Genomic DNA, 13637 nt, shown 5'->3' on the forward strand with positions numbered 1-13637 from the left:
AAAGTTGTTTATTCTAATTAATCTCTTTCAATTAATATAAAAGTGGAATAAAAAACTAACTATAAAAAGTAAAAATAAATAAATAATTAATACAGGTTAAAAATACAGATATAATGTCAAAAATATAAATTTAAAACTATATATTCCCTAAAAAAACATTTTGAGACTATTTTAGAATAGAGTAATGCTATTTAATACAAAAGAATTTGAACAAGAAACACAAGAATGTAGACGTGTCATTAATTTAGTGGAAAATTTTTAATTTATTATAAATTAAATTTCTTTTTTAATAAGAATTATGGGGTACTTATGATAAAGAATGATTGAGATTTATTCTTGTTTTTGTCGTTTTTACTTTTTTTTCTACTAATAAGCATTTTTCTTTAGAATATTATCTGGGTGTTAAAAAAAAATTATCTAGAGACTAAAAAAAAAGCTGTTTGAAAAATCATTCAAGTGAATATTAAAACAAAAGCCTTTCGTAACGAATAAAGGGTTTAACAAAAAAAAAAACAGGGTTTATGAGGAAGAGAACTGTAACAGTTCTCAATCCATTCATCACCCAAAAACATGTCGTTATGCCGCCTTCTCCTCCGCTCTCTCCGTTCATCCGCCGTCCCTCCCATTTCCATCACCGTACGTTCGTTCGCTTTTTCCTCAGCCGAAGAAGCAGCCGCCGAACGTCGCCGTCGCAAGCGTAGACTTCGCATCGAGCCTCCCTTGAACGCAATCCGTCCTCCGCCTCACCAACATCAGTCCCGCGACCCTAACGCTCCTCGCCTCCCCGATTCAACGTCGGCGTTGGTAGGACCTCGACTGAACCTCCACAACCGTGTGCAATCGCTAATTCGCGCAGGTGACCTAGACGCCGCCTCCGGTGTAGCTCGCCATTCAGTATTCTCGTCTACTCGGCCGACCGTGTTTACTTGCAACGCCATCATCGCAGCTATGTATCGCGCCAAGAGGTACAATGAAGCTATTGCTCTTTTTCAGTTCTTCTTCAACCAATCTAACCTTGTTCCTAATATAGTTTCTTATAACAATTTAATCAATACTCATTGCGATGAAGGCCGTGTCGATGTGGCTCTTGAGATTTATCGCCACATTATTGCCAAAGCACCTTTTAGTCCTTCCCCTGTTACGTTTCGCCATCTTACCAAAGGTTTGATCGGTGTTGGTCGCATTGATGAAGCTGTTGATCTTTTGCGTGAGATGTTGAACAAAGGACACGGTGCTGATTCGTTGGTTTATAATAATATGATATTGGGTTTTCTTGAGCTTGGTAATTTGGACAAAGCGAATGAGCTTTTTGATGAGCTCAAGGAAAGGTGTTTGGTTTATGATGGGGTTGTGAATGCTACTTACATGGATTGGTTTTTTAATCAGGGAAGAGATAAGGAGGCTATGGATTCTTACAAGTCGTTAATGGATCGCCAGTTTAGGATGATTCCGGCAACTTGTAATGTTCTGTTGGAGGTTTTGCTTAAGCATGGTAAGCAAAAGGAGGCTTGGGAATTGTTTGATCAGATGTTAGATAATCACACTCCGCCTAATTTTCAAGCGGTTAATTCTGATACTTTTAATGTTATGGTTAATGAGTGCTTTAAGCTTGGTAAGGTTGATGAAGCTGTTGCTACTTTTAGGAAGGTTGGAACCAAACCTAATTCTAAGCCTTTTATAATGGATGTTGCTGGGTATCGTAACATTATCTCTAGATACTGTGAGAATGGGATGTTGTCTGAAGCTGAAACATTGTTTCAAGAGCTGTGCTCTAAGTCTTTGAGCCCGGATGTGCCTACTCACACGACTTTGATAGATGGGTATTTGAAGGCGGATAGGATTGATGAAGCCTTGGGGATATTTAACAAAATGGTGGATGCTGGTTTGAGGGTGGTTGCTACCTTTGGTAACAGGGTGTTTGGTGAATTGATTAAGAATGGTAAAGCTGTTGAGTGTGCTCAGATTTTGAGCAAAATGGGAGAAAAAGATCCTAAGCCTGACCCCACTTGTTATGAGGTTGTGATCAAGGGGCTGTGTAATGAAGGTTTGTTGGATAAAAGCAGAGAATTATTGGATGAGGTTATGAGGTATGGTATTGGGGTAACTTCTTCCTTGCGTGAATTTGTGACTGATGTTTTTAAAAATGACGGGAGAGGTGAGGAGATTGAGAGGCTCTTAGATATGAACCGCGCTGGATACAATCCTCGTCCACGACCTACATACCGTCCACCACCGGGAAAGTCCCCTTCTCAAATGTCTGGAACACATAGCCCAACTTATGGGCTTTCACAACAGCGCCCACCACTGCCTTCTGCTAAGATGGCTGGAGTGCACAACCCACTGTCTGAATTTCCATCTCAAATGGCAGCACCTGAGCGATATCAAACACAGCCTTCTCAAGTTGCAGGAACACATAACCAACCTTCTGGGTATCCAACGCAGATGGCAACACAACACTCCTTACCACGCTTCGATACTCGAACATCTGGAGCACACAACCCGCCTTCTGAGTTTCCTTCTCAAATGGCAGCACATCAACGATACCAAACACCGCCTTCTCAAGTGGCAGGGACACCTAATCAATCTTCTGGATTGCCTGCTCAAATGAAAGTACAAAATTCCCCACCGCACTTTGATAATCGAATGGCTGGAGCACATAACCACCACTTTTCCTCTGGATATCAACCTCAAAATTCAGGGCAGCAACATCCACAAGCGCCTTCTCGAATGACAGGGCAGCAACTCCCACCACTGCCTTCTCAAATGATAGGAATGCATCATCATCATCATCCATGGGGAGCATCTCCTCCAACTAATGGGTTGCGAATGCCAGCCACCGGACCTTCTCCTAATTCAACAGGGCAATCTCACCACCCTCAATACCAATATACTCCTCATATGCAACAGGTATCTCCTCAAACAACCTCAAAGCCTTATACACAACTTGAAGATTCACATCAAATGGCAGGACATCAGCCATATGGATCACCATCTGGGCCCAACAAAGGGTAGAGCAATCATATCCACCATCAAGATTCACTACTCCAATGTCAGGGCAACATTATCCACTGTCAGGACCAACTCCTCCAACGTCAGGGTCATCTCTTCCATCCGCTAAAGCATCAGTGCCATATAACGCAGCCTCGGGAACATCTTCTCAGATTACAGGATCAAATCTCCCATCATCAGGAACCCCTCTTGACTTTGAAGAGTCACATCAACAGCAATTAGAATTTCCTGAACAGGTTGCAGTCTGATCATTGAAGTTCAAGCTAATCCTTAATGTTGCTGGTTCTCTTCGAATCTTGAGAAGAGTTTATCTATACTTCTGATGTTCAGAATCACTAGTTATTTATGAGTTTATATGGGAATAATTTTATATTTTTTGGTCAGGGACATGTATTGCATTTGTTGTATGACAACTTAGTTAAATTTATTCATGTAACCCAAACCTTAATATTTAATACATCACAGAATGTTACTGAATTTTCTGATAAACTGTTTAAATAGTTTAATTTGGCATTGGAATGTAATTGGTGCTATTTTCCACCTTCTTTGGTAGTAAAGTTATTAAATTTTGATCTTTTCTCCTCCTATTTTTTTCTTATTCTGAGCAATCTATCAATTTCCTTTTTATAAATTTCTTGTCATGTTCTGATGCTGACATTTTGCCAATTTGATTGTGGTTTATCTGATTTGAATGGGGTGCTACTACCGTGGTAGTCTATGTTGTTTGAGTCAGTTTTACAATTGTTTTGAACATGTCATCTTTTTAACTAGCAGAAGTCGGAAACAAGAGTAGAAACTTCATTTATCCAGTAATGTATAGTAATTGAACAGATATCTTGCTGGAACCTAACACTCTGTGGGGTGTGCTTGGTTGACTTACTACGCTGGAAAAATAGGAGGGTCATACAACTTTCCTCGTTTTTTATCATAGAAAGGAAATATGGTGGATTCAAATACAAGACATGGTTAGCTGCTGAGTCTTGTTATTCTTTATGATCTCTTTGCAGACTCTCGAGCACCAACATCTGCACCCTTTATTGTTAAGGGGTTTCCTCAAGTCCAGTTCCTCATCTCAATTTAGTGGTAGAGAAAGTGAAAATTCTGATGGTAATGCTGTGACTTGTGAGTAGGCCATGAAGCAGTTACATTTGCTGCTATTTTCCTAGTGCCTGATCTTGCATGTGATGTGGCCAATAAACTAGTTAACTAGTTAATTGAGTAATTATCTGTATTTTTATTTGATCATCTCCTGAATTTAATTGAATTTTGCAGGCGATAGCAGAAGAGGCAAAAGCGCGTTATGACAAGGCCAAGTTCAGAGTTATGTACTGTTACTGTAACTTGCTTTCTCTAATTTTGATTGGTATTTATCTATTTTATGGGTTTGTTTTTTATGTGGATTTTATCTATGCTTTGAATTTTGACAACAGGATGATTATGCGTCTGATGACGATGAGTACAAGAACAATTGAAAAAGGAGACACTGACTTTTTTTAGCCAAGTGTATATCTGTACCTTAAACCTTTTTTTGCTAAAAAAAATTAATTATATTCATTTTTTGTATGTTGTATTTGTTGATAATTATAATCTATGGTGGGGTGGGTGGTTGTAGATATGGTGATGGGGAGCCAGCCAACTGATAGTGCGGCGGCGAGATTCTATAAATGGTTTTCGAAGGTAAGTTTGATATAGATTTTAGTTGCTTTGATATTGAGAGTGAAATTATTAGTATTGCTTTGTATCTTGATCGGGTGAATGTGATTTCAGTCAAGGGGAAAAAGATTCACTTAGGAATCTTCATCATGCCGTGTTTGGACTTGGCAGTAGACATTATGAGCATTTTCACAAGCTTTGCATTCAAATCCTTATACATTCTCGTGGTTTTCTAAGCTTTGACTATAGTAATGGTGTTGCTATTTGTTGTGATTTATCTCATACCTATGTCATTCAACGCAGATGGCAAAGATAGTAGATGATAAGCTTCTTGAAAAAGGTATATTCATTTTGATCAAATTTGGTTCTATTATGAATTTGATGCGAAGTGGTGGACTTCGATTTGATATTTGGCTTACACGAAATCAGCGGTTTTAAGAATAGAATAGTATCCGCAGTTATTCAATTTTTTACCAACCTTTATCTTTAACTTGCATGAATTCCATCTATTTGTTTCTTGTACAATGCCTGACACTAATTGAAACTTCATCCGTATGTTTGACTTGCATGAAAATTCTACTAGTGTAACAGAATAAAAGGTAATTGTGATTTCTCCTTCAGTCGTAGCGTCATGGTAAGTGATGTATTGTGTGTGTACTGCTTGTGTTTACCTTGCATATACTATTTTATGCCAAAACCTAACTTCAACCTTGTTGCAGGCATGTATGATAAACTATTGAGGAAAACTGCATATGCAGACATTGATTTAAGTAATTTGAGTGATTCACGTGCTCCTGCGTTCCAGAATCACTTGCAGAAGTTTTATCTTAGCTTTGATAGATTGGATATTTACTCCTTGAATAATTTGGGCTCTTCAATTGTTTAGTTAGGTCCAATGCAATTAAAACATTGCTGATATGGAAAGCTGACATATCAAAGGTATTGGAGATGACTGAATCTGAAATTGATTTGCTTGAAAATGAACTTAAGTCTCTAAAATTTGATTCTAAGGACAGGTATCAGTCTCCAGTAGTATTGGGCTCCCAGCAGGCAGATACCAGTACCATTGAAAATTAGGTCTTCCGATGATGGAGAAGATGCCACTGTCAACTAATTTATGTAGTATTCATGAAAATGACAAGAGGATATTGATAGTCCTGGATCAGCTACTTATAAATTTGTTGAGTCTCTATTCTCTACCTTTGGTCAAAGCAGTTTCTTTCGATGAACCCAATAAATCTTTCGATAAATTTGAATCTTCACTCGTGCCGCTCTTGCACCTCACTCAGCTCATGTTCACTCTTGCCGCTCTTGCACCTTACTCACTGATTTCAATCTTCAACTTGCGCAAGGTAAAGTTCCCCAGTTCGCGTTCCATTTTCTTTCTCAATGCAAATGATCGATGAAACAATCAATAATTTGATTCTAAACCCTACGAATTTTGTTTTTTGATTTGGATTTTCCGCCTCATTTTTTCTCACAATATTGAGCTAGAAATGCTATTATATGCTGTGAATGTTCTTTATCAAGAATTTCTAATTGATTTTGTTATTCATTCTCTTATGCTGTGATTCCAACGCAATTTTATGATTCGGTCAACTATGAGGATTTATTGTTATCTTTGGCAGTGTTGATTAGTTTGATTGTTGTTTGTTCTGAAAAAAGTTGGATTAGTTTAAGAGGAAAAAATGCGGAATAAAGAACCGGTTTTGGATGAAGGGGAAGTGGTGTATGAGGATGGTCCAGGTTGTGGGTGGAATGATTTTGAGGATGAAGATGTAATGCAGCAGACATCTTCTATTCATGAGATGAAGCCAAGAAACTTCCGTATGTGGGGGACAAGGTAAGGCTAAATGCTAATTCTTTGAAATTGGTTTGCTTGATTATCTAGAATTAAGGATTGGTTGATTGACGGTGTAAGTTTTGCGAAACTGTTTGGCAAACCTTATTCAAAAGTTGTTTTCACAAGTTATCAAGATAGTTTATGAAAATAGCTTATAGTTTATATGAAAACATTCTATGATAGAGTAGATCAGATGGAGAGAAGTCAAACAACTAGAGGTAGAGAAAGACGTAGAAAAACTATAAGAGAAGTTATTAAGAAAGATCTCGAGATTAATGATTTGGATAGAAGCATGGTCTTAAATAGAACATTATGGCAAAAGTTGATCTATGTAGCAAACCCACTTAGTGATATAAGGCTTGGTTGTTGTTGTAATTGAAATAGCTTATAGAACATGATAAATGTTTATGCTCTAAGCTGCGATGATAATAAAGGATGTTAACTTTAAGGCGGGGTTATTGTGATATCATATAGAAAACCAACAACTAGAGTAGCTACAAAGTTTAGGCCTCTTTATGTAACGATATGGAGCTATGGAACATAAGAAATTGGCTGATCAGAGCTATGTTATGGGGCGATTTTTCAAATAAGTTGGGAAATCATACAATAGAAAAATATAGGCTGCATTCAATTCAATCTTAATTCTGTATAAAGTTTTCTATTTAAGGAAAGAATTTGGGAAGTTTTCTCCCTTATAGTTCTTTTCTGAGTTCGTGAAAGTATAAACAAAGCCAAGAATACATTGTTTAATTTTTCTTTTTAAATGCTATAAACTCGACATCTGGTACCTAGGCTGATATACTAGTTTTAAATCTCTAGAGGTATTTCCAGAGGTTAATAAGTTTACATACAATTACTTTTCTCCTCTAAGGATATAAATTTACCTTTTACTATCTCACTGTTATGTTCTTCAGATTTGTTATGTCTGCTGCAATACAAAACCGCTCTGAATTTTTCGAACCTTCCATAATGGGCTTAACCAATACAACAGTTGAGCAGGTTGGTTTTAATGATAAGAATTTTTTCCATCCTTTCATAAGTTGCTTGTAAACTTGGCGTTAGTCATCTGATTTTAATATTCTCCGTCTCTTTCATGTTGTTGTGGTTCAGTTTTGCAAATCAGCTGTTGAACCAATGGGAGAAGAGAGCGACCGTGTGCACATTACTGCCCTTTCAGATGCATTGGGCGTTCCCACCCGTACCTCGACTGCAGCTCATGCAATACTGGTGGTGTCAATGTAAGTGTAAGTCATCATGATTTCATTCCGGCTGCTGGTGATCTCCCAATTTCTAGTAGTAGCTCCGAAAAGAAGAATCCCTTCATCACATTGCTATACCGTCTTGGTTACTATGATATCCTCTATCCAAAGTGAGGATGCAGACGTTTTATGAGGTTACTCAAGAGTTTAAAAACCTAGTGTATTAGACTATTTACAATGGTTTCCAAATTCAACATTCTACTTTTTCACTTTTTATACTCCACATCATCTTCTCTCTCTTCCACCTAATAATTCAACACACATTCAACTTTTATTCACTACAATAGTTTTGTTTAATAAAATTCAACACCCTACCCCACTACTTTTATTTCATATTCTTATTTTCTTTTATATTTTTGTTTTATGATTATATATTAAAATTAATTATATATTAATATTATTATCAATTGAAATTAAATTAAAATAATTAAGATTTAAATAATTTATTTACAAGAGTTGAAGGTCAAATAGAAAAATTAGAGAGAAAAAAGTGGAATTTTTTGGTGTGTCCAAATCAAATGAACCAAGTCTCTATTTATAGACAAAAAAAATGATGAATTTTGGTGAAAATAAAAATAAATAAAAAATTTATTTACTATAAAATAAATGACATTAAATAATTATCATGAAATAAAAATATAAACACCCACAACAACCAATAATAATTTGCCAAAAATATTATGTGGCCCCCACTAATTTCTCATTCAACATATTGAATGTTTTCAACACTAAATAATCCACATCACTTTCAACATATGATTCAACACACCATTATACCAATTCAACTATTGAAAAAAAAATTCAACACCTCCATTGTAAATAGTCTTAGTACAACTTAGTGCTTGTTTGGTTTGATTTTTGAAAGGGCCAAAAGTATACACAATGATATTTTGTTAGTCATATCGCGATTAAAATGAAAGCTTAAATAAATATAAATAAATATAAGGAACTAAAAACTTAAATAAACATTTTTCTTTCGAATTTCAACAATCAAACTAGAAATACACACAGAAACACAAAACTAAAACATGCTTAAAAGGAAACTAATATCTAAGATATTAATTAACAAAAGCAAAAAAAAGTCATTAATTTCAAGTGAAAATAACTTCTCCCAAAAGTTGCTTAGAATCATTCATCAAAGAAGGACTCAACCTAAACATTAGAGTGCAGAACTCCATCTCACTAAGAGCTCCATCTCCATCCATATCACCTTCTCTTAACATGCAACTAATCTCATCATCCCTCATACCTTCTAACCCAAGCAATGCCGAGTTCTTCTTCAAGCTCTCAAATGTTATCAATTTCTTCTCTCTATCCATCAACACATTGAAACCATTTGCCAACTCTTTCATAAACCCTTCACTTCCTAACTTCTCCATCATTGAAGGGAAGAAATCCTCAAAAACAACTGACCCACCATTCTTCTTGGAACTTGCCATTATTGCTTAACTCCTATAGTTTATGCAAAAGAGAAAACAAAAATTAGTGTTGTATAATGAGGACAATGATTTGTTGTGGCGAGTGTATCTACTATATATAGAGTTGGATGAGGAATAAAACAAATGAACTCCAAATGTTTGAGGAAGGAGTAAAATTTAAGGTTCTGGCTAGGCTAGGGTAGGCACAAATGTGACATTTAGTGACTTTTTTTGTCTAATTCTTGGAAGGTGCGTGGGAAGTTCTATAATGTGAGTGTGACTTGCCGGTTTTCAAGGTACAAATTGGTCATAATCAATCAATCATGGGATTTTCATTTTCCTTTCCAAGTCATCAATGTTTTCCATATAGGTTATAATTAATTAATAATTTATAGAGTGGTCTCCTTCCTTCTGTACCGACTGATTCACCCGAAAGTATTACTATCTCACGTAGCCTCTGAAAATTGGTCCCAGACTCCTTCAAGCTCAGGATCTCAAGGGGAGCAAATCCTTAAGACCCAAACACCCTCCCACTAGGCTAACTCTATCAAGTTTCATTCCAAATAAATGATTGACCTTACACTTTAGAAATTAACTCTTGATGTTTAAATGTGAATAATGTTTTTCTTAATTTATATTTGATGAAAAAGTGAACATTGAATATGACCAATTTCATAACTCATTAACATAAATAAATGCTTATGATAATAGGATAGGATGATTTTGTCTTGCTCACCTCACTCTCATTAGGGTTGAAAATTTTACTCTTATTTTTCTATTATGGATCAAAATTTTAGACTCACACCTTCTAATATACTCTTTCTGTCCTATAATGAGTGACACAATCCACCATTTCATACAGATTAAGAAAAATGTATAAAAGTAAGGGAGAAAATAGTGTTTTTAGTATAGTACCATATTATCATGTATTGAGAATGATAAATTTTGTATTAATTAAATAGTAGAATTGGAAAAATTATATTGAAAATAAAAATGGATCATTTAATTTAAGACATCATTTTATTCTAAATGAGTAACTAATTTGGGCCGAAGAGAATATTAGTCCTATTTCACCCCGTGTTTTTATATATTTTACCCCGTTTTTTACGGGTACGACATGTGTATTACTAACAAAAGTGAGACAGAAATATCTCATTATCGTAAAAATTGTGAATATATGTGAAAAATGTACAATAACTTATTATTTATTTGTCGGAAATAATCATTTATTTATGAGAAATGCTAAGTTAGCATGACTATTTGTTTATTAATTACCAACAAGTTACTCATGTCATAAGCATTTTTTTTTATAGAAAGCATCAATTTTTGTTACTTTCTATAAATAGTACTTCTTGTGTTAATAATCATGTAGAAAAAGTACTAAATATCTAATAATAAAATTAAAAAGTAATATTAATATTTTATTATTTTTTGAGTAATTGATAATTATTTAAAAAGCCTTATAATTTAAAGTAGAGATAATGACAAATTAATATTTCCACTTTTTCATATACTGCTTTTTATTTATATTAGATTATTTGTCTTCTTTTCGTTGTTGTACCAAACGAGACATATGGGGCACAAAGGACCCAATAGAAATTTAGGAAGATTTAACCTCCAACCCCTGCTTATAAAAATTAAAAAAAAAAAAACAAAAAAAAAAACCTCCAACCCCTATTGATACGAGGATTCAAGATGCCACCTTTAAAATTATATCGGACACTTTTAACTTTTTTTAATATCGAAATTATTCATTCTAAAAAAACTATTTTTGAACAAAATTTCTGATATCAAGATAAAATTTTTTGGTATCAACAAGATTTTCAATAGTTTATTTGAAATTTTCTGTACATTACAAAATTTTTTGGAAATTTTAAAATTTAACATTCTGGAAATTTAGTTGAAAGGTGAAATTTTCGGTAGTGTATTGAGTCAAAATTTTTTGACAATCAGAATTTTACCGATAGTTTTGTAGAGTTGTGATTTCACCGACAAATTTATATTGTCTTATGTTATATTCATCTTCGAATTGAAACATGTAATCGCCTAAAGATTATGCAATAAAAGTATTGTGAGATTATGCAGTAAAAGTACTGAGTCACAAAATATACATAATATACAACTATCAAATCAAAAAGCTAAATAGGCCCCCCACGGGCCATGTCCTGTAAAAACCTCATCATCCAGGTTCGCCAAAACCATGAGGTTATCCACAATAACAACAATCATCTAGAGACGCTCCTGGTCATCTGAGCCTCGTGGAGGTGGTAGTGGAGGTACTTCGTCATCCGGTACCTCAGGATCATAAACCCTAGCAACAAATGGCCCCCAGCATCTGAAGACCCTGCAACAGGTGGTACGAGGCAATGATGTGATATAGTGATATACCACTTTAGGTAACCTTCCTCACACCGCAAAGAGTGTTGAACCCCCACTGCCTTAGATATAATCTTACGGGAAAAATTGATGATGTGGCTTTGAAACCATCTATCAATGCCCCCTTCTAGAGCCTCCAGAACTGGTCGAGGGATGCGTCGGACATAACATACTGTCACGGACACCACTCAGGCGAGTGTCTAGCAACCGAGATCTCCCACCTCATATGCCCTGAATATAATGCATCATCATCGAATGCACGATGGACCCGATGAACTGTGTATGGTGTCCAGACGACATCATCTACTATCAGAGCAACCATCCTCCTTCGGTACCCCACAACACCACCAGAAATCACCTACTTGACGTTCCATCTCCTTGCCCGTGGAGCGTCTGCTGTGGCACACTGCACTCTCCTAGCATAGATGCTGGAGAAATGCTCGTATATCTAGCACTGGAGAAATAAAACTAATTAATTTCACAAGCAACAATTAAATAAAAACAATTAAGAAAAACTTGTATACCTGGAATAGACTCAAATAACCAGCAAGTTGTTTGGTCTAAGGCACAATCGCAACTCCATGTGTCGTATAGAGCATGGTTAAGGCGACTACTCTCCAAAACAGAGTCTCTAGGCTATTAAATAACCACATGTATTAGACATCAATGTAAACACCTAACTTATTCGCAAAGAGAGTACATGCCATCAGATGTAGCATGTACACCCTAGCGGAAACATAACACCTCTCTGCCTCCACATGCTCCTGGTACCCCTCCCGCCGCCAAGATATTCGAGGTTAAAGTCCCCTATTAGCCTCAAACTCTGCTAGCACGACATCATCAAGGACTTACAAATTCTATACAACTTGGATTAACAATGTCGTCTGGTTAATGACAGGACCAATAAAGAATCTACCACTAATGGGGAGATGAAACAATGAGGAGACACCACCCAAAGTGATATTCATCACCCCAAATGAAAGATTAAAGGAACATGCCTCTGAGTGCCATGGCGCAACAAAAACAGACAGAAGGGAGGCGCAGAGCATGGTCAATGAGCAATTGACGAACTACAACATACTGAAATTTGAAACAATGTGCATGACCTACTCAAGCATCAGACTCAGGGGGAAGTTCTTCAACTTCGACCGGTAGGATGCGACCTTCTGCGACAAACGCTCTTGTAGGAAACAAAAAAAATCAATAAACTTCCAGCACATCACTGAACCAAAATAATTAGGGTTAAATATGTTGTTGGTCCCTATAAATATCTCAATTTTGACTTTTAGTCCCTATAAAAAAGATTGACTTTAGGTAGAGGGACTAAAACTGCGTGCAAAAGTAATTTTATAGGGACTAAAAATCAAAAGTGTTAATTTTATAGGGACTAAAAACATATTTAACCAAAATAATTATTTTGAGAATAAAAATATAACATATATACCTCTCCATGCTATACTCTGTATGTGACATGGTCAGAATACACTATGAGCACAAATTGGTCACTAGGTCCTTCTAGGAAGGTTCCATCTGTGTGAACAGATGCCTCTGTAAAAGCACAATATGTGGCCTCTGTATTTGTATGAGTAGCATCCTCACCGACAAGAACCTGTTCAGCCGCAACAAATACCTCCTCATCACCAATAGGAGCCCGCTTAGTTGCAACAAGTATCTCCTCTGCAACAACAGGAACCTACTCACCCATAACAGGTACCTCCTCTACATCAACAAAAACATGTACCTCCTTAATAGCAACAAGGCCCTGCTCAGCCTGCACCTCATCCACAGGAGCACGTTCCTCCATAATAGTAGAAACTCTAGCAACTTGGCGTCGGATGCACGGAAATTCCCCTGCACCTGCTCAGCCATCCGTTTCTGGTGAGAACCGATTGAAACATGTCGTCCAGCCTGCAATTAGGAAGCTTCTACCTCATCAACTTTAGCGGAAGCTGCCGCTCTATCAGTGGTCCTGTCGGCAATGGTGTTGTCCTTTTCTCTGGTTCTCATTGAAAAATAGAAAAAACCAAAAAATAGCAAGGAAGAAAGTACCGAAAATTTTGAAATTTCTGGTATTTTTTT

The 13637-nt window shown here is 36.2% G+C and overlaps 1 protein-coding gene and 2 pseudogenes across 1 annotated transcript; 2 read left to right on the top strand and 1 right to left on the bottom strand.

Annotated features, from left to right (window-relative positions):
* The first annotated feature begins 504 nt into the window (after nt 1–504).
* On the top strand, nt 505–5083 carry LOC131661134 (pentatricopeptide repeat-containing protein At1g10270-like; annotated as a pseudogene).
* A 175-nt stretch (nt 5084–5258) lies between these two features.
* On the top strand, nt 5259–7987 carry LOC131661135 (OVARIAN TUMOR DOMAIN-containing deubiquitinating enzyme 1-like; annotated as a pseudogene).
* Nucleotides 7988–8821: 834 nt separating this feature from the next.
* LOC131661136 (calcium-binding protein KRP1-like) lies at nt 8822–9273 on the bottom strand. Its single transcript, XM_058930567.1, has one exon. It carries the CDS (start codon nt 9201–9203, stop codon nt 8856–8858), a length of 348 nt encoding a protein of 115 aa, XP_058786550.1. The 5' UTR covers nt 9204–9273; the 3' UTR covers nt 8822–8855.
* Between the last annotated feature and the right edge of the window lie 4364 nt (nt 9274–13637).

This window comes from Vicia villosa, linkage group LG3 (assembly GCF_029867415.1).
Source record: "Vicia villosa cultivar HV-30 ecotype Madison, WI linkage group LG3, Vvil1.0, whole genome shotgun sequence".
Taxonomy (NCBI): domain Eukaryota; kingdom Viridiplantae; phylum Streptophyta; class Magnoliopsida; order Fabales; family Fabaceae; genus Vicia; species Vicia villosa.